The sequence below is a fragment of the Sinocyclocheilus rhinocerous genome, unplaced genomic scaffold, assembly GCF_001515625.1.
Source record: "Sinocyclocheilus rhinocerous isolate Xijiao unplaced genomic scaffold, SAMN03320098_v1.1 scaffold853, whole genome shotgun sequence".
NCBI lineage: Eukaryota > Metazoa > Chordata > Actinopteri > Cypriniformes > Cyprinidae > Sinocyclocheilus > Sinocyclocheilus rhinocerous.
In genome coordinates, this window is record NW_015627738.1 from 1,547,841 (window position 1) to 1,570,828 (window position 22,988).

The following is a 22,988-nucleotide window of genomic DNA, read 5'->3' on the forward strand; positions in this document are numbered from 1 at the left end:
AAAAAAAAAAAAAAGAAATAAGAATTTGTGGACCTCATAAAGACTTGTTAAAAAATTTAACATTTATTTTGCACAATTTTTGTTTACACAATTGTATCTCTGTCAAATCTTTCACCTGCACCTTAAAACAAATTATCCTTTGTTTAAGATAGTGGCGATTTGTCATCAAATGAATAAAGACAGAAAGATAAAAAATAATTATGTAGATAAATATCAATGTATTTAATGTCAATATATTTAATGTTTTTTTTGTTATAAATTTTCCAAGTTATTTTTTTCTTGAAAAATGTAACTTTTTTTCAAGCTTCATTTTACTTTTTTTTTTTTTTTTGCACTGTGGTCTCAGTCAGTATTAAATATTATTAAATTATATTTAATTTAATAATACTTAATTTCCGTGTATTGTACATTTTCAGTGGTATATTCCAAACTATCTGTCCTTGTAAGATATTTCAAGAGACAGTCCAGTTAAAATTGTATTGGGCTTAATGCTTTGAATACACACCATCATAACAAAAGATCTTAGGCCTGAGACGTTCAATGACTCATTAAGCCAAACTATTATTTCTAGCTATAGACGGTTGTTTTGGAGGGTGGGGGGGTTGCGATTGACATTCTTTGATTTCTCCATGCTGCAGATTCTAGCACATCAATTAATTAGATGATCTAGACTGAAAGTGGTATTTCTCATTTTCTAATTGCATATGAAAAGGGATCAGAAGGATTAAACCAACATTAACACTGTCCTGTACTTTAGCCCTTTTAATCAAGAGCCCCAATAAACACAAAAGGTGTTAATGATGAGCGTTATAGAAGCTGTTCATTGAAACCAGCCCAGCTGCTACACACATCAGATGTCCTCAATGTTTACTGCTATGATGGAGGGCTTTATTTGATCCACTATCAAGACTAATAGAAATGCAATTAAGCTATTCAGTCAGACAAAACTGTTAATATACAGTCTGCTTTGCCTTTCTTTGATCGAAAATGCCAAACCAGAATAAAAAGATATTCTGCGTCACAGTTTGCCTCCATTCCATAAATTCTGTTCATTCTCTTCACAAATTTTTTCCATGAATTCCATGCAGCCAATTAGAAAAGTAGTAAATGAATCACTGAAGTGGCCAGTAGGTGACGCTGCTTTACCGTGTCTTTGCAAGAAACTGTTCCTAAACCGTCTCAACAGGCTCAGTGGATTTTTTTCAGCCTCAAGGGGGAGCTCTGGCATTCAGAATTGACCAAAATGTAGTACTTCACATTTATACGTGCTATACATTGAGCGTCACATTATAGTTTTTATTAGCCTATTATATCATAATAACATATTTAATTTAATCCATTTTAATCAGCCACATTCATTTATGTAATCTCATCTCAGTTTCCAGAGGTTCAACTTTATTTCCTTTCTTGGCAATTAAATTCAATGTGGTTGAAAAAGTGCAATTACCGTATTGGCCCGAATATAAGACGACCCTGATTATAAGACGACCCCCCCTTTTTCCAGATGTACCTTTTGGAAAAAGGCTTTTTAAAAACCAAATCTTGTTTTTTTCTCAGTCTTACGACAGCACATTTGTACTACTTGAGTGTTACTTAAACAATTAAGCCTGCAATTAAAGTGAACTTTTTTATATTATTTTAGTGGAATTAATTTTGAATTAATTTTGCTACATTGTATATTTATTGTGCTTGATATTATACGACGAAAGCAACTTTTCAGTACTTTTCCTTTCATAAACATTTTTATAAATTGTCAAATATGCGCTATACATGTACTGCTACAATGTACTAGAATTTAAAATATAAGTTACTAAATAAAAAAAGGAAGGTAAAAATGAACTGAGTGACCATATTGTTCTAGCATAGACAGACAGACACACAGATAGATAGAAAGACAGACAGACAGACAGATAGACACACAGATAGATAGAAAGATAGACAGACAGACAGATAGAACGATAAAATGTCAGGCAGGCAGACAGATAGATAGAACGATATCGATACAGAGAGACAGAGAATGATAGATAGAATGAAAGAACGTTAGACAGGCAGACAGACAGATAGATGGATAGACAGACAGACAGCTGATTCCCAATATACATTATGAAAGTGAAGTAATTCAACTAAACCACATAAAATCATCTAAGCATACTTAATAGCATTAAAATAATCTTAAAAATGAAAGTGTGAACACATGTGACCCCAACCTGCCCCACCCCTCAAAACACCCCACCCCCAGCAAAACAGCTGTTGTAGACTTCTGTATTTATGTATAGGCTATTTGTCTGTATACATGTGTATTTATGGATGCACATTTATGTTTTTGTTTATATGCTGTAGCCTACATGTATACGTGTTTATATGTGTGTCTATTTTTGTGTATTTCCAAAGTGTGTCCATCTGTCCTATCCGTTTATATGTGCATGTTTGTTTGTTTATATGTAAGTGTATTTGTTTGTTTTTATTTATATGTTATTTCTTTAAAGTGTCTGAGAGATTGTATCTATATCTGTATTTATGAATGTTTTATAGGCATGTGAATGTCTATATATGTGTACTGTATGTTTATGTAAATGCAAGTATATGTTTATGTGCATGTAGCCTGTATGTTTATTTTGATGTGTGTGTCTGAATGTGAGTGAGTGAGCGCGCGTGTGTGTGTTCATCATGACTGTGTGTGTGTGTGTGTGTGTGTGTGAGAGAGAGAGAGAGAGAGAGAGAGAGACAGAGAGAGACAGAGAGACTAGTCGCCATGTTTCTCCTCATCATTCCTGAAACACACTCAGCGGAGGCGGGCAGATGAGAGAGAATCACCCCGTCACCTCACATACTCACCACCACCATCACCATCCTCCTTCTCATCTTCACCCCATCATCATCATCATGTGACGGATTTCATCCCGCGGGCAGGACTTACTTTTCGAGGAATTATTCATGGGATAAGGACTATGGAAAACTAAGCGACACTCAATCGGTGTCATTGAGGAACTTCGCTAAACTCACTTTTTGCGGACATAAACATATTTTATCCACATTTTTCACACACGTAGTGCATAAATATCACTTTTGTCGGGCGTGTCATGTTATTCCTGTTTGTTTTGAGGAAAATTCTCTTTTGAGGACGAGCTAAAATCTTTTAGCCTGCTAGCCAAACGTCTTTATTAGCTGGATCATTAGCATCAGTTATTTTAACCCGTTAAAGTTGAACAAACTGGGGATGTTTTACAGCCTATATACATGACATGGTTTGACACTACTACTTGTTAATATTCCTAGACGATTTTTTTGTATTTATATGAGAGTAAACCAGTTAAGATACATTGTGTCGCGGGAATGTTGTTAGCTCGTTAGCTTGAGTAGCTACAGAAAAGGCACTTAAATATATGTAAATTAATATTTACAAAACGCAAGAGATAAATTACAGTTTTACATAAACGTGCAAGGTCTTTTTGGATAAATGTCTTAAAATTGTTATTTCCGCCCCTCATTTGGTGGTTTGTTGATCTTCCACAGAGTGCATTAAAAGATGTAGTGAAAAGTTTTATTTGGTATGAAATTAAAATTATTTTTGAGTTTACTGCAGTTTTGTGACTGCATTTTACTGTGATGATGGGTGGGTTATATTTATAGCTATTTACAGATCCCCTCCAAAGACTGCGCGTATTTGCATTGATTTTAATAACAATACACTAATTTTTTTTTGGGACACACTCGTTTTGCACCATGTCTGGAGAAGTGCGTTTGAAAACGCTAGAAAAACTGATTCTGGATGGTCCTGTCCAGTCCAATGGACAGTCTTTTAGTGTGGAAAGTCTTCTGGATGTTCTCATCAGCCTTTATGATGAGTGCATCAACTCCCCACTCAGAAGAGAGAAGAACATTGCTGAGTTTTTGGAATGGGGTGAGTATAATGCTTTAAAAACATGTTCTCTAAAATCAATGCATTTCATGTTTAAACCATATTAAATCAATGTATTTCATGCCATTTTAAATCAGTGCATTTAATGTTTAACCCATGTCAAATCAATGCATTTCATGTTCAAGCCATCTTAAACCAATGCATTTCATGTTTAACCCATATCAAAATCAATGCATTTTATGTTGAGGCCGTCTTACACCAATGCATTTCATGTTCAACCCATAGTAAACCAATGCATTTTATGTTTAACCCATATCAAATCAATGCATTTTATGTTTAATGCATCGTAAGTCATCGTATTTATTGATTAAATCATCTTATTATGGTGCCAAACCTAAGTTCACTAGATGTTTGGGTTTTAAAGTAATCATAAATTAGGATATTTCACTGAAGGTCATGCAACAAATGTCTTTAAGCCACGTTTGGCAGCACTAAATCATAGGTGTGTGTGTGTGTACTGCCCTGGAAAAGTCAAGTAGCAACATGCTGTTAAATTCTGAGCCATCATACCAGCATGTTGAGCAGTAAATCATGGGGCATGGATTGAAATTAACCTCAGAAAGGGAGTATATGTTATTGGAATTTGAATAAAAATAGTCACAAACCATTTCTATTTAAAAGCACACGTGCTATTGAATGTCTTGAAGGGTTAGTTGAAAAATAAATGAAAGAAATCTTCTTCTGTCTGTGACAAAGTGTTGTGACACTGAAGGTTGTGCTGTTCAGTGTCTTGGTAATTGATCAAACTGGTTCCCTATAGGAAAGGCTATGGCTGTGAATAAGGTAGAAAAAGACCCCTGGCTATACGGTGTCATTATCTATATGAATAACAACACTGCTGACATCTGAAATGTGAAATCTCCTCCTTTTGTGTTATACAAAGGATTTTTCCAAGCATGGAATTTGACGTTGACTTGTGTGGTGGTAAAGTTGTTAATGCATTAAAAGAATAGTTCACCCAAAAATTTAAATTCACCCTCAGGCCATCCAAGATGCAGATGAATTTGTTTCTTTGTGGGAACAGATTTGGAGAAATTTAGCATTACATCAGTTGGTCTGCACTCTGCAGTGAATGGGTGCCATGAGAATGAGAGTCCACAACTAGGGATGTTCATTTTAACCGGTTAACCGTTAACCGAGCGTATAGAATTTTGACCGATTAATACAATCAGTTAAACGGTTTAAAAAGTCATTTATTTTTATTTTTTCAGTAATTTATCAAAATAGCCTATTTAAAAAGATTTGCTGCATGGTTAAAATACGCTACGAGTATAATAAAAATTTAGTTTTTTAGAGAAAAACAACATAAGTCGCGTGTAAGTTGCATTTTATTATTTCATTCAGAAATAGGCCTAATGCCGACGCGAAATGTTTACAAACATAAACACTGTAAACTTAGCTAAGTTATTTTAGTTCCCCACACTCCACAACAAAGCCTTTCAATTAACAGTATTTAGAAAAGAACAAGAATTAAAAATATAAGAAGCTATAGCAATATAAATGACAAGCCAAAACGAATTCATTTAGGCTAAAACGAAACTGAAACCAACGTTGGAGCTCTCATTCGACACAAAATCAAATGTTTCCGTATTCGCGATGTATTTGAATGGCAAAATATTATATGTAGCCTAATTCACTCGTGTTCCAATATCCACGTAAAACAAAATGTTTTACATCACGGCGGTACAGGCTGCATTGTCAAGGTAGCAATACTTAACTGTGTGTAACGGCGCAATCGTTATATTTTTTTCCCTCTAACAGTGGAAGCAACTACTCCTTTTAGTCATAAAGATAATCGTAATTGTAAAAGGTTTGCCTTTATTTGTGTACATTCACAATAATAAAAACTTTTTGAACTTTCAACTTGTAAAATTAGGATGAGAAAAGTGTGAGCGCCCCTTCATGATACCTTCATGAGTGATGTGAGTTATTATTGATTATTTTTTAAATAATATTATGAATGAACCGTCTTGTTGTTATATCTAAAAAAAATTCGGCTCAGAGAGCACAGAGATGATAGCAAATAAGTAAAGCTAACGTCAGCAGCCATGGCACTGGACGAGCAATCGTTATTATAATCCAAATGGGCAAACAGTCTAAATTATTATGCAAGTTGACTCGAGATACAAAAAAATGCAAAACTGCAAAGTTGCATTTGTCATCCGTCACCGTGACAGCAAGTGGACTTTTGAAACTGGAATAATGAGTGGATTACGCATTTCAATTGGCAAGAGAGGAATAACACGGATGGAACTTTCTTGGCAAGGAGGATTGTGTGCATTTCAGTCAGGTACAAGGGAGAAGGCTTCTTACATTAGGTAAGACAAAAAGTTTAATTTTCGCGACTTGTTAATAGCAATTTGCTGTGGAATATGTGCCGATCAGGTCCATTCGGGTCTGTGTCTTCCCGGCCGGGTTCTGGTCCATCTTTCAAATAATTGACGGTCCGCGTCGGTTCCGGGTAGTACATTTTTGACATTTCTCGGTTCTGCACGGGCCCGGGTCCAACTTTCAAAATAATAGACGGGTCCGGGTCGGTTCAGTGTAGCAGATTTACGGGTCTCTTCGGGGTCGGGTACGAATTTTTGCACCCGTGTAGACCTCTAGCGTGATGTGATATGATGGCCATGTGAATCCTCATGTTCTGTTGTTTGCTGCTTTTTGCGCATGTAAAATTAATCCCCGGGAAACAATTGTTAGTATTTTTAACGGGTCACAGACACTTATCCTTTCTAATTGAATTCAATTCTAATTTAAAATAATCTTGTCGGTTAACGGCTAATAATCGGTTAACGAGCGTTGGTTGTCGGTTAGGAAAAATAACCGAAATGAACATCCCTATCCACAACAGCTGATAAAAACACAGTAATCCACACCACTCCAGTCCATCAATGTCTTGTGGAGTGAAAAACTGCATGCTTGTAAGAACATGTCATCATTAATATGTTTATAACTTTTAATCATTGCTTAAGGGTCCTCTATCCGTAGTATTGCTTCCTCTAGTATAAAAGTCACTTTGTCTGTATCTGGAGAGAATTGTGCACATATCAAGCACCGTTTACAAGCAAAAACAGTCTGTAATGGATCTAAAGAAATATGTTGGTGGATTTTGATGTGAGATGACAACATAGGATGAACTTTTTCACTGGAGGAAGTGTTATGGATTATGGAATCACATTTTGGTCAGAAGCAACAGTTTAAAGTTAAAATGCCTTAATGATTGATTTTTTTCTTACAAACACGCAGCTTTTCTCTTCACAAGATGTTAGCTGGTGGATTGGAGTGGTGTGGATTACTTGTGGAATATTTGGATGTTTTTATCAGCTGTTTGGATTCTGACGGCACCCATTCACTGCAGAGGATCCATTGGTGAGCAAGTGATGGAATGCTACATTTCCTCAAATCTGTTCTGATGAAGAGAAACAAACTTATCTACATCTTGGATGGCCTGAACATGAGTACAATTTCAGCAAATTTTCATTTTTGCATGAACTATTCCATTAATAACTCCTGGGAAGTGTTAAGAAGTGACCATCATGTGACTAAAATGTAACTGAACATATACAGTAGGGCTGTGCGATATTGAAGAAAAATGCGATATGCGATAACTCATTAAATAATGTGATATTCAATATGCGATACGATAATGCTTAAAGTGCCACATGCTCAGATGAAACAGTTTTACTCAGCTGATGCTGAGTCAGTTCTGTGAACTTCTATAACTATCTTGTGTCATATATATATGGTTATTTGTATGCATGTATGTTCCTGTAAAACCACAACAAATTCCTTGTGTTTGCGCACACTTAAGTGGTGAATAAATATTTATAATGCAATGTTAATCGACATGGCCTTTATCACTGTATATAATACTATCATTCTGTAATATGAAACCACGTCTGGTCACAAAAAGAAGTATTTCAAACACTCGACTATGTTATTAAGTTAATTTGGAGAAAAAGCATGTATATAAATTATATCTTTGTTGGACAACAGGTTTGTAAAGAGGCTCATACACATGCAAAACTGTATCGCACACATGCTACTACATTTATTCAGACCGATTTTTTATGCACTGTACAGCCCTAACCAAACCAGTTACAGATTGTAAAAGGAGCTGGAGCTCCTCATTTAGCGATAAACTCCTCCTCAATTTCACGTCCGCCTTCCGAGATGTCGCTCCGCACTGTTGCACACAGAAATATGTCAACAACTAGACTTTATCGTTATTATTGCGGGAAGACTAATTTTTACCAGTATATCGCAAACGATAAGATATCGCCCATTCCTACTATGAATTCAATATGCACTGATTCTTATTTAAGCTACAAAAGTTATTTAGGTAAGAGCAGTGAGTGATTTTCTCTTTGTCTTTTGTTCATGGCCCCAAATATTGCAAGCCGTAGCGATATGCATATTGCGATATGTACATTTGCGATATTTCGATATATTGCACAGCCCTAATATACAGTGTAATGGGAAAAGTAGTTGCATCGTTTGAGTGCATTTAATCAGGGGCCTCCTGACCCAGCTTAACTAAGAATATGACTTCAAACTCATTACGTTTTTAATTTGAGCAGGAAATGACTGGAAGCGCTACATCATATTCTGCTGTGAATGAACATAGTGTGCTATTTGTTTGTTTATTTTGTGGCCTCACTTGCAACTACCCTGAATGCCCTGAATTGTAAACATTCCTTCCCTGGTAACAGAAGTCATGATGCACACAGTATATACCGAACAAATGTGTCAGAGCTTGAGAACGATAAACATCCACTTTAACACAATAATACAAAGGATAGATCATATTTGTAGGGACCAGATTACAAAGTGTGACTCCTTGCACTTCTAGACCTCTTAAGCTGAGCATATGCTATATTTTAAGCTCATGCTCTGGGATAAGATACTGTGATTGCATTTTGATTCATTTCTTCTTTTCAGCCTTTCTCAGAATCATTGACGTTTAGATATATATATAGAAGAGCTTTCCAAGATTTTTTTTTTTTTAACATATATTCTTCAGGGCTTGGCTACTGCAGTGTTGCAGTAATGAAAGGAATTTGTAGGCTCTTCAGGTAATTGATTTATTCTTTAGTTTTAAAACTTTTAAAATGTTGTAAATGACCTTTCAGCCACAGGTTGGTTGGAGGCGATGCCAGGACAAGCTTGAACTCGTGCCCAGATCATCAGCCAGATTTGTGTTATCTCTGTCAGGGTCCTGGGATGACCACATGCTTCAGATGGGATGCTTTAATTCAGTTATCTGACAGCTGACCTTTTTAGAGATGGTGCATGCTATATACCAGACGTCATGGTTTGATTTATAAAGTCTAGATGAGAAATACATAATAGTCTAGTCTAGTCTGGGCTGGTAACTGCAAGTTTGTAGGTTCAAACCCTACAAGCTGTACTCGTGAGGAAAACATTAACCTCAGGTTACCTCAAATCTTTCATTAAAGTATTATAATGTATAATGGGCAAAGAGAGTACACACCATTTGTGTGAGAAAATGTAGCCACTGAAATTGTCTGCTTCCAATATCTACTCTTATCAGTTGATTAATGATCTTGATTATATTCATGTGGGTATATGAGGCATCCTTAAAAAACAAAAGTCTTGCTGAAGCAAAATCTGCTCTTTCTGTTTTCTCTACTGATCTGAAAGAGGCCTGAAAACTTTAATTTTAAGGCCATTGTAGGAATGTGCAAGTCACAGATGCCGTTCAGGCCCAACTGTTTGAAAGAAAAGGCTGACTCGGTTAACGGTGACTGACAACTACCCTCTGGTATTTGTAGAAGTCCCCCTGTGTAGTGAGTTCCCCTGGACAGCTGGTTTAAATTGACAACCCAGGCGGTTTTATGTGGCTATCCTGTCACAGCCCCAACATCATCTGCTTTTCCAGTGTTCTAGCTTATGTACTGGATAAGTTTATTTATGCAGGTTGGGTTTGCTGTCAGGTAAAACCGGTCTCATATGTTGGGATTAGGTTTGTATTAACTTTGGGAGGCTTCTTGTATTCAAAGGTTAAATCCTCCTCATCATGAGATTTTCCTTTATATTCAGTCTTTATTTGTATCTGTATTGTAGCAAGTCATCACTTGTTTAGCAGTGTCATGCACTGTGATTGGCAAGACCAGTATGATTTTAGGGATGGAAATAATCTTGTTGTCTGTCCTAAACAGATTGGGTTTAGGACCAGACTTGTTCCTCCATTGTTATTTGCTCTCGCAGATGAAAATGCTGGTGTAAACACTGCTAGTTGTTTTTTGCAGTGTTAAAATCCATTTATGCTTCATATGACTGATCTTCAGAAAAGCTTATGTTTGCAGATCATGTTATTTATTTTATTTTTTTTGACAACCTAATATCATGGTCTGATCACATTTTGAATATTTTATCCCAATAAATTCACACCCTTAATTGTTATGTTTTTAAGGTAAACCCTGTAATCATTGTATTAACTTACATTAAATTGGCATTCACAGGTTCTTCTGACTTTGAATTTGTTTAATGTTTATTTATTGATTTCAGATTTTTAACCAGTGTTTTCAAGTTATTTTTGTTGTAGTTTTTATAATATTGTACTATAATTATTTTATTTCAGTTTATGAAATGGGTCTTAAATGAGTAGTTTTAAATATATGAAGTAACACTGCAGACATTGGATGAAAGCTGAAGAGGTCTGACTATTTATTCTACGTCCGGGGTTTGTGCTATGCAGACATTTCACAGTGAAAATGCTCGATGTTGGAGTCGAGCAGAGCAGGTTTGAACACGGCACGCGCTCTCAAGTATAGCCTATCTGAGGTCTTTTTGCAGTCTGGCTTTAAGCGCTTCTTTCCCTCTATGGAAATTGTGTTTTAATAATCCTGCCAGTGTCTTTGCCTTTATATGGTCTCCTAATGCGGGTCTCTTGGGTATTGCTGGAGATAGATGGTGTGGTTCATTTGATTTGCAGCTCTGTGTCCTCTTACGCTGGAGAGACTGTGACAGTGATATATACACAACGAGCTTTCTGCATTCAGATCTTTTATGAACACTGACCTGTGCGTGCTGCAGTTGTTTTGGACACTTTGGAAATAGTGTAGGTTCTAATTAGGAAGGCTTGACCTTTAAACTGTCCTTTATAAATAGACTTTATACACTTTCCCTTTTTGATGTATTGGAGGGTGTGTGTGTGTTTCTAATGCCCTGTAAAAGGATGCCTGACACGATGGTAACATTTGATATTCACGGCATTGTTTACATGGAATCTCGCTCATATCCCACAAAGCTATGTGTGGAGATTTCATATCATCAACTCAGTCGTCTGACATTTTGGCTAATGGAACTCATCCTTTGCAGCTTGAAGTGTTTTGTCTTGTTTGCTACATTTCGGAGAACATAACTGTCATTGTGATTAGGCATGGGACGATAACCGGTTTCAAGGTATACCGCGGTTTGGAAAAGTCACGGTTTCAAAACCACTAAAATTTTCCGTTATACCGTTCCTGCGGTATGCGCAGTTTTTTTACGTGTCGTCAAAGACGGAAAGTGCAGGACTCCCTCAGTTGTGTGCAGCGAAGAGCGTAGCGAGTCACACGACCCCTTAAGGTTATCATACCGTCAGAATCTCATACCGGCCCATGCCTAATTGTGATACTGTGGAAAATGAATCAATATATCTCATATCTTTCATTCTAAGTTGCGTGTTGATAGACTGATATAATGCTTGTCAGATTTTTGACATTGTCTGATAATCTGATCATTTTGACCGATCATGTTTAGTGATTTTAAAAAAAGGAAATATTCATAAAGGTTTTATTTCTGAAATTATTATTATTATTTGTTTTGTACATCTCATTTGGTCTCTTTAAATTGTACTATATATTTATATCCGCATCGGCCGTCCTGCTTTTTGGAAATTGGCAATTGCTGTGCCACTATTCTTAACCAGCTAGAGCAACAAGTGATAAGGAGCTAGACATTTTGATTGTCACTTGGTTTCTGTTTCTATAATGATTTTCTGGGTAGTTTCAGTGAAACCTCATTGATCCAAAATCCACATTAAGCCACTGTAATTTTCTCTCATTTTCATAATCATTGTGGATTATTTGTCACTAGAATATTGTTGCATTGCAATTAGTATGTGTAGTTAAATGTCTTGATCAAATGATAATTCATTGATCAGAGGTATAGCAACCAACCCAGATCAGCCACGAACTATTGTTACAGCGTGTTAGTTACGCGTTTAGAACCTCTTGCTGTTTGTTAGTAAAAAACGGCACACTTTTGCCAAAGGCATGACAGTAAATACTGGAGCCCGACCGATATGGGTTTTTTGGGGGCGATACCGATATTAGGGAGTAAAAAAAGGCTGATAATCGATATATATCGGCCGATATTCTTTATGTATATTATAGTACAGTACCAGTCAAAACATTTGACTGGTACTATATATATATTAGGGCTGTGCAATATATTGAAATGATAGAAATATCACAAATATACATATCGCAATATGCGTATCGCTACGGCTTGCAATATATGGGGCCATGAACAAAACACAAAGAGAAAATAACTCACTGCTCTTACCTAAATAACTTTTATAGCTTAAATAAGAATCAGTGCATATTGAATTCATAGAGTAAATACTAAGCAGTGAAGTGATTTACTCGCAGTGTAGAGGGTTGCTTTTTATTATTCAGTTCCTAAACTTATGTTAAAATGATTACACTAATGTTAAAATGACATTTTTATGTAATGTAAGAGTAAAACTACGGTTCACTTTCAGAAGTTGTTGTAGGGGTGCTTTCTTCTCACAAAAAGTGAAACATGTATGCTAGTTATATTAGAATTAGAATCAGAATGAGCTTTATTCACCACTTAAGTGTGCGCAAACACAAGGAATTTGTTGTGGTTTTACAGGAGCTCTTGATACATACATACATGCATACATACATACAAATAAACATATACAGTATATATGTATGACACAAGATAGTTATAGAACTTCACAGAACTGACTCCGCAACTGAGTAAAACTGTTTCATCTGAGCATGTGGCACTTTAAGCATTATCGTATCGCATATCGACTATCGCATTATTTAATGAGTAATCGCATATCACATTTTTCTTCAGTATCGCACAGCCCTAATGGAAATGTATAAAATTGATTGATTACAGTTATTTGTTTAGTGGTTGACCGATATATCGTCAAGGCCGATATATCGGCCGATATTTGGCATTTTTTAAATATCGGCATCGGCCGTAAGTTTTCCTGTTTGGCCGATGCGTTCGTGGCCAAACAGGAACTTTTATTTTGACGGCGCTGAGAACGGCAGCGCCTGAGCAAACAGTGCTCACATTCTCCCTCTTTTTCACTGTTGTCGTTAACAGTTCTGTCTATATGAATAGAAGTCTGTCTAATAATCAGGTTAAACAAAGTAATTAAAATGTATACAAAAAGTATCATAATGATTGCTTTTATATTAGGCCTATTAGTAATAGAAAGGCAAACATTGTAATACTTTCTTGTTTGCCGTCAGCATTCAGCAAATACGGATTTATATAATTTAAACAAATCTTTGAATGACTAATGAACATTTAATTTCACAAACCTTGCAAACTAAGTCGGATCCAGTTGTGAGTTCTTGTGAAGTGTGCATTTATCCTGCATGATCGGGTGTTGCGTGATGGTCGGTCCGTGCGAATTGAATGCAGACAGGAGGAGAGTTCAGCTTCACTGGAGACGCGCGATAGACAAACTTTAAACTCGTGATTTCAAATTATGCTGCGCTTTATGCATTTGCCCACTGCCATATTCATGTCATTTCCACTGTGTGCTGTATGTAAAATGAGTGTTACCTTGGCTTTATTTGAAAAAAATATGATTCCCAATGCTCACAAACTTCCCAGAATACTGAGTGCCCTGTTGGTTACAGTGTTTACTTTTTAAGTTTTGTAAAAAAAAATTTCTTATCGGCGGCATATTCGCCGATACCGATATATCGCGACAGGCTCATATCGGCAAAACGATATATCGGTCGGGTTCTAGTAAATACACATCCTAGTCAGGTGATTTCAACAGGGATGTGGAATCTGGAGATGCGTGTTTGATTAGAGAGCTCAGATATGCAATATTTTATCCAGTTGTTTCCATAGAAGTGAGGCAGCACCATTAGTGAAGGATTTTTGACAGGGATATAAGCAAATCACTTTGATCGAAATTTCCTTGACTGTTTTTCAGTTTCTCTCTCACCCATAGAAACAAATTGGATTGGATAACATTTTAAATGAGTGTTAACAACAATATTGTTGCTGAATAGGTTACTGTTGTATATTATTGCTACATAAATGGTCTGAGTAGACTGTTTAAGTGATATTGTGTGGTAATTATAAGCAATATTTTTTCCATTTTAGGGTGGATTTTTCATTTAAAAACCAAGTGATTTTATGACTGTTTCAGTATTTTGAATCCTGCTTTGGTACATCAGTTCTTTTATTTTAATTTTTGTGGGTTAACTGAACCGCACAGGCTCATTGTCTGTACAAGAGACTGGATTTAATGCAGTCCAAGTGAAAAGAGATATGTCTTTGTGTCTGATCTCCAGTGCTGGTAGTCATGAACTCAATGTGACTTTCATTGACCAATACAGAGTTCATTCATAAGCAGCATGCAGTAGCTGTATGGCCTTCAGTAGAATGTAGTAGTCTTTCTTTATCATACAATGATTTATAGTTTACCTGTTTTATATAGTTTACCTGTTTCTTATTGAGAACATTTGTGGACTCAAATAGATTTATTCATTCTTGTAAGAAAATGTAAGTGGGGTTTGCCTGTGCAAAACTTGCTACCATGATGCAAAGGAGTTCTTAGTGGTTGCTAGGGTCTTTTAGAATGTTCCGGGTGGTTGCTAGGTGGTTAATTACAAAACAATTTAACTTCCAATTCTTTATGATATTCTGGTCTTGGATAGACTGGTTCATGTAAAGAAAACTAAATTAAGGAGAACTGGTATTATTTTAACACATTTTAACAGCTCTTATTAATAATTGGGCTTAAATGTATCAAATTCAAAAGTGTTAATTTCCCTTGGCCATTTGGGATGGGGATCACATTCATCCTTGAGTTGAGTGCATCCTCTTAACACCTTTCACTAGAAACTCCTTACACATCTTCTCAACCACACAGTAAATCATATTTTGTGTGCTTCATAAAATAATACAAAAGTGGTAATTGATTCTCATTGCTAAAGTCGGTAGTCGTCCTGCAGTAGCCCCATACTTGTTGTTGATGTTTTGTGATTGTTCACTATTATTGCAGTCTATCAGATACAAACCTCGCTGCCAGGATCGGTCACAATAACAGGGTTAATGGCAAATTTGTGCTGTCATTCATGATTAAACCCACACTTATGTGGTGTTGGGTGATATGCTCCATAGGCATATTGTCCTATCGTCAGCCTGTGAGATCGCCGATACTCAATAATATCATGCTAATTTATTTAATTATTTGCTTACTTAGTCTCATAGCTAGAGAGTGAAAACAGCCTAATGGTAGTGTAATCTATTACCTTAATATATAAAATATTTTTAATATGACTGAATTTGTATTGAACATGATAGCAATTTAATAGAAACATTGTAAGTTACTAATTATAATGCTTACATTTCCTCAGTTATTCAAACAGCAGCTACAGAAAACGAGCAAAGAACATCATCACTGACTTCAGTTTAGTGCATGTTTATGCACTTTAAAAAAAAGTGAAGCTATCTACACTGTATGATGAATGAATCATTTATATTTACGTTGCACATACATCTGCACTTTGTTGTTTGATGATGAGAGAATTTGCGAGAGAGCAGAATTCAGTCAGCGCGTGCGAACTGGACAACAAAACACCGGTGTTTCAGCGATTGACTCATCTGAACGCCTCTGATTGGCCACTGCATTCATAAAGTCAGCGGAATCGTGTGTGATTGGTTATAACGAGCAACACTGTAAAAACGCGGAAAAAGAAATATGATGGAACAAATAAGCCCTAATATTAATTAGATATAGTATTTGTAGCCTAATAATAATAAAAAATAATAATAATCGTCTTGCTATCATCAAAGGCATCAGCCACAGGCGATGTTTCTGACTATCGTCGATACACAATACTATCGTCTATCGGCACAGCCCTAATGTGACAAGCCTTTTCTTTCTTGAACAGGTTTTTTGGTTTTTGCCAAATAAGCAAATAAGTGGACATGAAATATTGATGTATATAAATATTGAGTTATTTTATTATGCGAGGAAAACGGGTCACAGTGGCCAGTTTTTTTAGCTGAATCCCTGCAAGAAAGACTTTACTGCGATACACCATTAATCTGTCCTTCACACCTGCTCAGAGATGCCTCTGAACTTTTGACTTGTGTGAATGTGCTGTAACTGAAACTGCTGCAAATACCTTCAAGAAGATCAGGCCCTTATTGCACACCGTCGTGAAGTGATGGATTTGAACGTCTTCAATAATAACAAATTCTCTCTTTCTCCACAGCCAAACCATTCACCTCTAAAGTGAAACAGATGCGATTGCACAAAGAGGACTTCGAGATCCTGAAGGTCATTGGTCGAGGAGCTTTTGGTGAGGTAAGCATCTGTCTTGTGTTGAGACTGTGGTGAATAGCTGGATCTGAATTCCCATACTATCCATAGGGCTGGGTATCGAGTTGGATACTTTTTAGGCACCGACCGAAATGCCTCAATACCATCGAGTATCGAAAAACGTCTCGTCGTTCGGTACCAAATTTCGATACCTAAGGGGTTAATCTCATCAGTGAGCGTCAGTGAGCCAATAAGCCTGCAGCACTAGCCGGTGTGTTCGACTAGAAGAGGTGCGGCGCAGATCGATCAGTGTTTGACATCCGCGAGAGCGATTCGAAAGCGCATAATGCTCATCAGTAAATGAGTGGAAAAGCTATGCGTTTTAAAACGAACACGCATTAGTGTAAATGTAGCCTAACAGATGTGTAAACTGAAGACTATTTGAGCTTTATTAAAACTATTTGCACTGATTTATTGTGTTGGTTACATTTTGTTCCTTTTGTGCAGTGGCCCAGGAGAGGAGTCTTTGAGTTTGTATAAACATCAACAAGCTGAAAAATAAAACCAAAGTTTTTTTTTTTAGATAATGCAATCTTGTTCAAATTGATTTCATAAAATTGGTATCGAAAAAAGTATAATTCAGGAACCGGTATCGAAGTCAAGGTATCGGTATCGATATCGAAAATTTTTGAACGATACCCAGCCCTAACTACCCATATATAGCACTCAAAATGTTCTCATAAGTTTGCTTTTTTTATTAAGAAACCTTTGTGGAATAAACAACTTTGGTATTATGTTAGGTTGCTGTTTGATGTCTAAAATGTCTTAAAATAGTTTTTTTGTATGTAGTTTAGAACTTTCCAGTGTTTTTACCAGTGAAGTACATACTCGACAAAATGTAGAAGTGTGTGAGTTGAGATGCAGCCAATTAGTCGTTTAAGTGCCAGAGAAGTGGTCAGGACCCTTGTGGTGCCATCGTTGTTTTTTGGCCAAAGAGTTCATTCACGACCCAAAGGCATGCCAAGTTATTTTACGTGTCATAAACTGAGTAAATTACAGTTTGTTACCCCATGAAAATGTCAAAGTGTTTAACCTGAGTTAACAGTTTAGCAGCCAAAGTCAACCTATTTTCACTCTTGCATATGTGACACCATCACCATCTGCAGAATGAGAGTTACACTGAGCAGATGCTGATAGGTGTCATGCTCTCTGAACGGAGCTCTTTGTAGCTGTCAAAGGGCCGTCTCTGTGTTAAGGTTGACCTGTCACCCCGGCCGACCTGTGCTGCCCTGATCCTGGTTTCATAGAGACCCTGACAGGAGCCAGGCTAGAGCGCATCGCTTAAATCTCTCAGAACATCTCTGGTTCTTCTCTGATCAGTGATTAATTGATGATTGACATGAATTTAATCATTTGAGAGTATTGATTGTTGATTAATCAATTTCATAGCTGTGACGCAGGCATGCATGCACTTTGTTTAAAGTTTAAGTTCAAATTTAAAAGTACAAATTCAGTTGTATTTTTTCCAAATTTTTTTCCGTTTTAATTTTTCTGGATTACATTTTTTTTCCCCCCGGATTCCATTTTAATGGTTAAATTAAATTTTAGCAAAGCATACTTTAAGTAATGAAACCTATACAATTTAATGATCCATTGAAATTTATTTTACAATAATATGGCCCTATAATATGTTTTATCTTATAAGAAATGTTTATGACTGAATTCCACGATTCCGTCAGTGTTTTCCACATTGTAGAAATCAGTGAATCAGACTAAATAACAAATGTTCTTGCTGTTCCTCTTTTCTCTGGTTTCATTGCCTTTTTCATTTGAATTGCTCGCTCTTGTCCACCTACACATCCCGTACAGTTGACAATGTTATGACAGAAGTTAAATGTCATTTTTGAGTAATAATTAGTTTTCCAAAGCTGTATTTTAAAGGTTGCATTGTGGGAGTTTGGCCCATGTAAGGCTGTGTGTTTTGAGGGCACAATGCCAGCGCTCTGAATGCTATTTTAAAAGTTGCTTTCCAGTCCCTGGGTCCTTTCGATCTGATATTTGCTTAAACTTTTAACACATACTCTAGCTTTTCTTAGCAACCATAAACTGAATTTTAAGGTCTGTGCCATTGGTTTATTTTAAGTCCCTATCAAGTGTATGGAAGAGAGAAGAGTGTGATTTCTGTCTGGAATGATGCTCGTATCCTGGCTCGGACTGGAATGTGCAGACCTCTCAATGCGTGCTTGTTTTGGCTTATTTAATCGTAGGGAGTGAATCACACCGTTGTTTCGCTTGGACACCTTAAGTTCAAGATAAATATATGCCCATTCCACTTTCCTTCCTTTCCTCATGATGCTTACACAAATGTCCGGACCAAACATCATTTTATTTGTCCATTATGTGCCATTTAGGTGAATGTGTTTGGATCAATGTTCCCTATAATTTGGTTTTTGCTCCGCAAAACCCATCATTATTACATTATTATATGTAATAATTATATATTATATATCTTATGTTTGAAATTAAATGTTAGAAATTATAAATTGTATATAAAAATATGTAATATATAATATAAAATATTTAAAATTATTTAATATATATTTATATTATATTTAATTATTTTAGTTTATAAAAAAGTAGTAAAAAAATAAAGTTATACAAAAATTTTAATTATAATAAAAGACGTTATCAAAAGTGGCTTGGGTCAGATTTCAAAGTCATATTTTGCCATTCAAAGTTTGATTGATTAAAATTGGATTTGGGCTGTCAGTGAAATTGTCACTGACTTGAGATCGAATTGCTGCCAGCTGATTGTGTTTTTACTTGTTGAGTTCTGAGTGTGTGTCTTTGTGAAGAATGCTTTCTTCCCCACAGTGTGAGTTATATTATGATTTCATAGCTCTGTGTGTGTGTGTGTGTGTACACCCGCAGTAACCTGACCTGCCCTTTAACTCAAGGTTTACACTCTACTGTCACTGATAACCACTTCCATGTGTGATCTGGTAATCTAGATGGAACAAAAGCAACACAAGGCGGCTTATCTCATTGGGACCTCTAGAAATCCCCTCGTGCTTTCTTAATGGTGAGCCGGGTGTCAGATCTCTGTGTGTTTTCCGGTGCATTACAGGTAGCAGTTGTAAAGGTGAAAAGTTCAGACAAGGTGTTTGCCATGAAGATCCTCAACAAGTGGGAGATGCTGAAAAGAGCAGAGGTACAAACATTCTCGAGTCTTTCCATCTCAAAATGAATTAGTTTGGTAAGGAAAACTTAGATTTGAGTGGCAAATGTAAATAAATGTGTCTTCTTGTTTCTAGACAGCTTGTTTCCGGGAGGAGCGGGACGTGCTGGTGAACGGGGACTGTCAGTGGATCACCAGACTGTACTATGCCTTTCAGGATGACAACTTCCTGGTAGGCTTCTGCCCTCTGAGTGCTTCCACATTAACAGTAGTATCTATCTATCTATCTATCTATCTATCTATCTATCTATCTGTCTATCTATCTGTCTATCTGTCTATCTATCTGTCTGTCTGTCTGTCTGTCTGTCTGTCTTTAGCTAGCTAGATATCATTCCATTTTATCGGTGGCTCTAGCTTTCAGCGTACAGTTGTAAGCCTGCACATTTCTTTTGTATCTGGTGTCTGTCTACTTTTACATGGTTCAGTTCTGACATGTCTGTCTTCTGCAGTACCTGGTGATGGATTACTACGTGGGTGGTGACCTCTTGACTCTTCTCAGCAAGTTTGAGGACCGTTTGCCAGAGGACATGGCCAGATTCTACCTGGCTGAGATGGTTCTGGCGATTGATTCTGTGCATCAGCTCCACTATGTCCACAGGTGAGATCATTGTTCTCGTGAACCGGCCTGGTTTTTCTTGTCCTTCTCTCTCTTTTTTTTTGTTTCTGCTGCACGACATTGTGACATTTGGAGCAAATTGCATGGAAATGATTTGTGTGTGCTGGTCTGTGGGAATGTGAATTCTTTTGGGAACACAGGAAGTGACCAAATTGTTCTGATTTCAACAATCACAGAGCACATTTCAGTGCTGCCTTTGCTTGCTAAGTTGCTATTGCGTTCTATACATGGAGCGCACTTCCAGGGATAACGCTCGGAGGCTCCTGGCCTCTCAGATGTGGCTCCAGTGGAATTGATTTATTCTGGTCTTACTAATTGCAGGCTGCCGCTGCGGAGCCCAGCAGAGGTCCGTACATACAGTATGAGCTCTGAGAACTCAAATAAAGACTATAATTACAGGTTTAGTAGCCACCCCGGCCGTGAGAGATATGTTTTGGACAATTTAAAAGGGGTATGATACTGTGGGCAACTCCCTTCCAAAGAAGGGAAAATAGACTAGTTCTATTTTTACCCACGTTTAAGTGCGTTGTCCAGTTTTGGACTGATTTACGCAAGCTTGAAATGAATCGTTACATAACCTCATCCATAGTAAAACACCAAGCTAAACTTTAGGTGCTGAGTAGACCAGATTGACAAAGGGGCGGGCCTTCCATTGTTGTCATTTATGCGGGAAGTTGCCTATTTGTGTGCCAGGCTGTGAGTTTCCTGTCATTCTGTCCCCCATGCTGGATGCTTTTCAGTTCAGCAAGGCTGTTACATATCGTACAATTTCCTTTGCTGATGGTATTTTTACTCTCTCATGTGCTTGTTATTCACTATTAGAATATAAAGTGCATGTTTTTCCCCTGCAGCAGCGTGCTTGTGTTGATACGCTTCATCTGCATTCCTTCTGTCCATTTAAACCTGTTTGCGTTTGAGTGGTAGTCAGCGCTCACACCATATGTTCAGTGGTAAACTGTGACACATTTTGGCCAAGACAGCTGTTCCTCTTATCTTACATCTCTCTTATGTGAATGCACATGGCTGCGCTGGAGTTTTCATGGTTTGATTAGGAAGAATTTGTGTTTTTGGTTCCATATTTGGAGTTTTGTTAAATATCTTATCAACTGAAAAGAAGTCAACATAAAAGTGAAATTGACCCCATGTACTTTCTGAACACATGTTTCTGGTCTTATTGTGCACAATCATCTGTGCACATTTTTCCAAATACAAAATGCACTTTTCTTTGCAGTTTTTTAAATCTAAATATAACTGGCTTTCCTCTGAAATGATTGTCCTGTTTGACTGATGCAATAATACATTTTACTTTTTCTGCTCCTCCCATCAAAACACCTGTCACTTTTTACAATCTTTATAAGGATAAAATTAATTCCCACCCTACTTTTTTTTTACTTGAAAATAAGTCACTTTATAAAGTAAAATGTGTTCATGTTGATAGCATATCATAATTTACTTTTTCATAATAATTTCGACTGTATTTCTGACCATTTCAGCTGTTTGTTTTCCATAAAATTGTCTGTGAGGAGTGTTATAAATGCCAGATTGGTGTTTTATTTCAGAATAGGAAGGAATATGCTTTTTTATGATGTGCGCCCTTTAATAACTGTCTAAAACAACAGTTTTGAACTTTGACTAGATGTCCAGGAGGCTACAGTGTCTCCATCATGTTTCTTTATGATTTAAGATTATGCGGACTACTATAAATAGTTGACAATGTTTGATTAGCGCTTCTCTGATAGCACATTTTTATGGTGTCAGTGTCTAATTCAATGTGGATAAATTACATTAGGTAAACATGTCAGCTGTGTGGACGCTAGGGCTGGGTTGACAGTATCGATTTCTTAATTGTATGTTCAGCTCCAGTCGACTGGACTCCATGTCTGTAAGCTGAGCGCAGTGTTGACCGCTGCACCGACCTGTTCACCAGAGGTCAGCGCTTCAGCTCCCACATTACTTTCATTCCACATGCACACAGGTATGTGACACTCCCCGGACCAACCCTCTGAACACCAGCAGACCAGCAGTAACAATCTCCTGAATGCAGGGTATTTTGAGCTCCTCCCCTCAGCGTCTGGCTATTAGCGAGTCTGACCAGCGTCTGAGAGACATCTAACACTCATATTCCTCTGAGAGCCCAGCGGCGTGTCTGGGATTTTGACACCTCGTTGTCACTTCTGAGGCTCTGACAGTCACACCACTGCCGTCTGCAGTCTGGCTCGGCTCTGATCATGTAAACTCCAGTTGCTTCACTCTTATTGGCGGGCGATGCATTGATTTGCTGCTCAATTGAATAAAGTTAAACCTTTCATTATGTTGGCCACATTTACTCATGTTGCCTGAAATTCTCTCAACTAGCTGTCAGGTTACCTTATCACTGAACAGTTGATTTATTTTGCTGTGCCGTCATGGCTGTTTTGATTTGGACAAAGAATTCACAATCAGCTAAAACCAATAAGAAATGACATTTGAATTTACACAAGAGGGCCTTTCGCACCGCTTTAGTTCCAGAACTAAATGTACAGTACTAAAGTACTAGGACGATTTTGCGCGAACTATTTCCCAGTACCATTTAAAGGGTTGCATTCGCACCGACAGTGTGTACTAGGAAGTGACGTAAGCCGGTCGACAGCGACGTCATTTGTGC

At 37.1% G+C, this 22,988-nt stretch overlaps 1 protein-coding gene across 1 annotated transcript in view; it reads left to right on the plus strand.

The window, feature by feature from the left end:
* The first annotated feature begins 2,743 nt into the window (after positions 1–2,743).
* cdc42bpaa (CDC42 binding protein kinase alpha (DMPK-like) a) overlaps positions 2,744–22,988 on the plus strand; it is a 62,130-nt gene continuing 41,885 nt past the window's right edge. Inside the window, exons 1-5 of the mRNA XM_016546063.1 lie at positions 2,744–3,901; positions 16,444–16,535; positions 19,618–19,701; positions 19,805–19,900; positions 20,178–20,326. Of these exons, the coding sequence (XP_016401549.1) occupies positions 3,724–3,901; positions 16,444–16,535; positions 19,618–19,701; positions 19,805–19,900; positions 20,178–20,326 (599 nt within the window). The 5' untranslated portion in view covers positions 2,744–3,723. The remainder of the gene's footprint in view (positions 3,902–16,443; positions 16,536–19,617; positions 19,702–19,804; positions 19,901–20,177; positions 20,327–22,988) is intronic.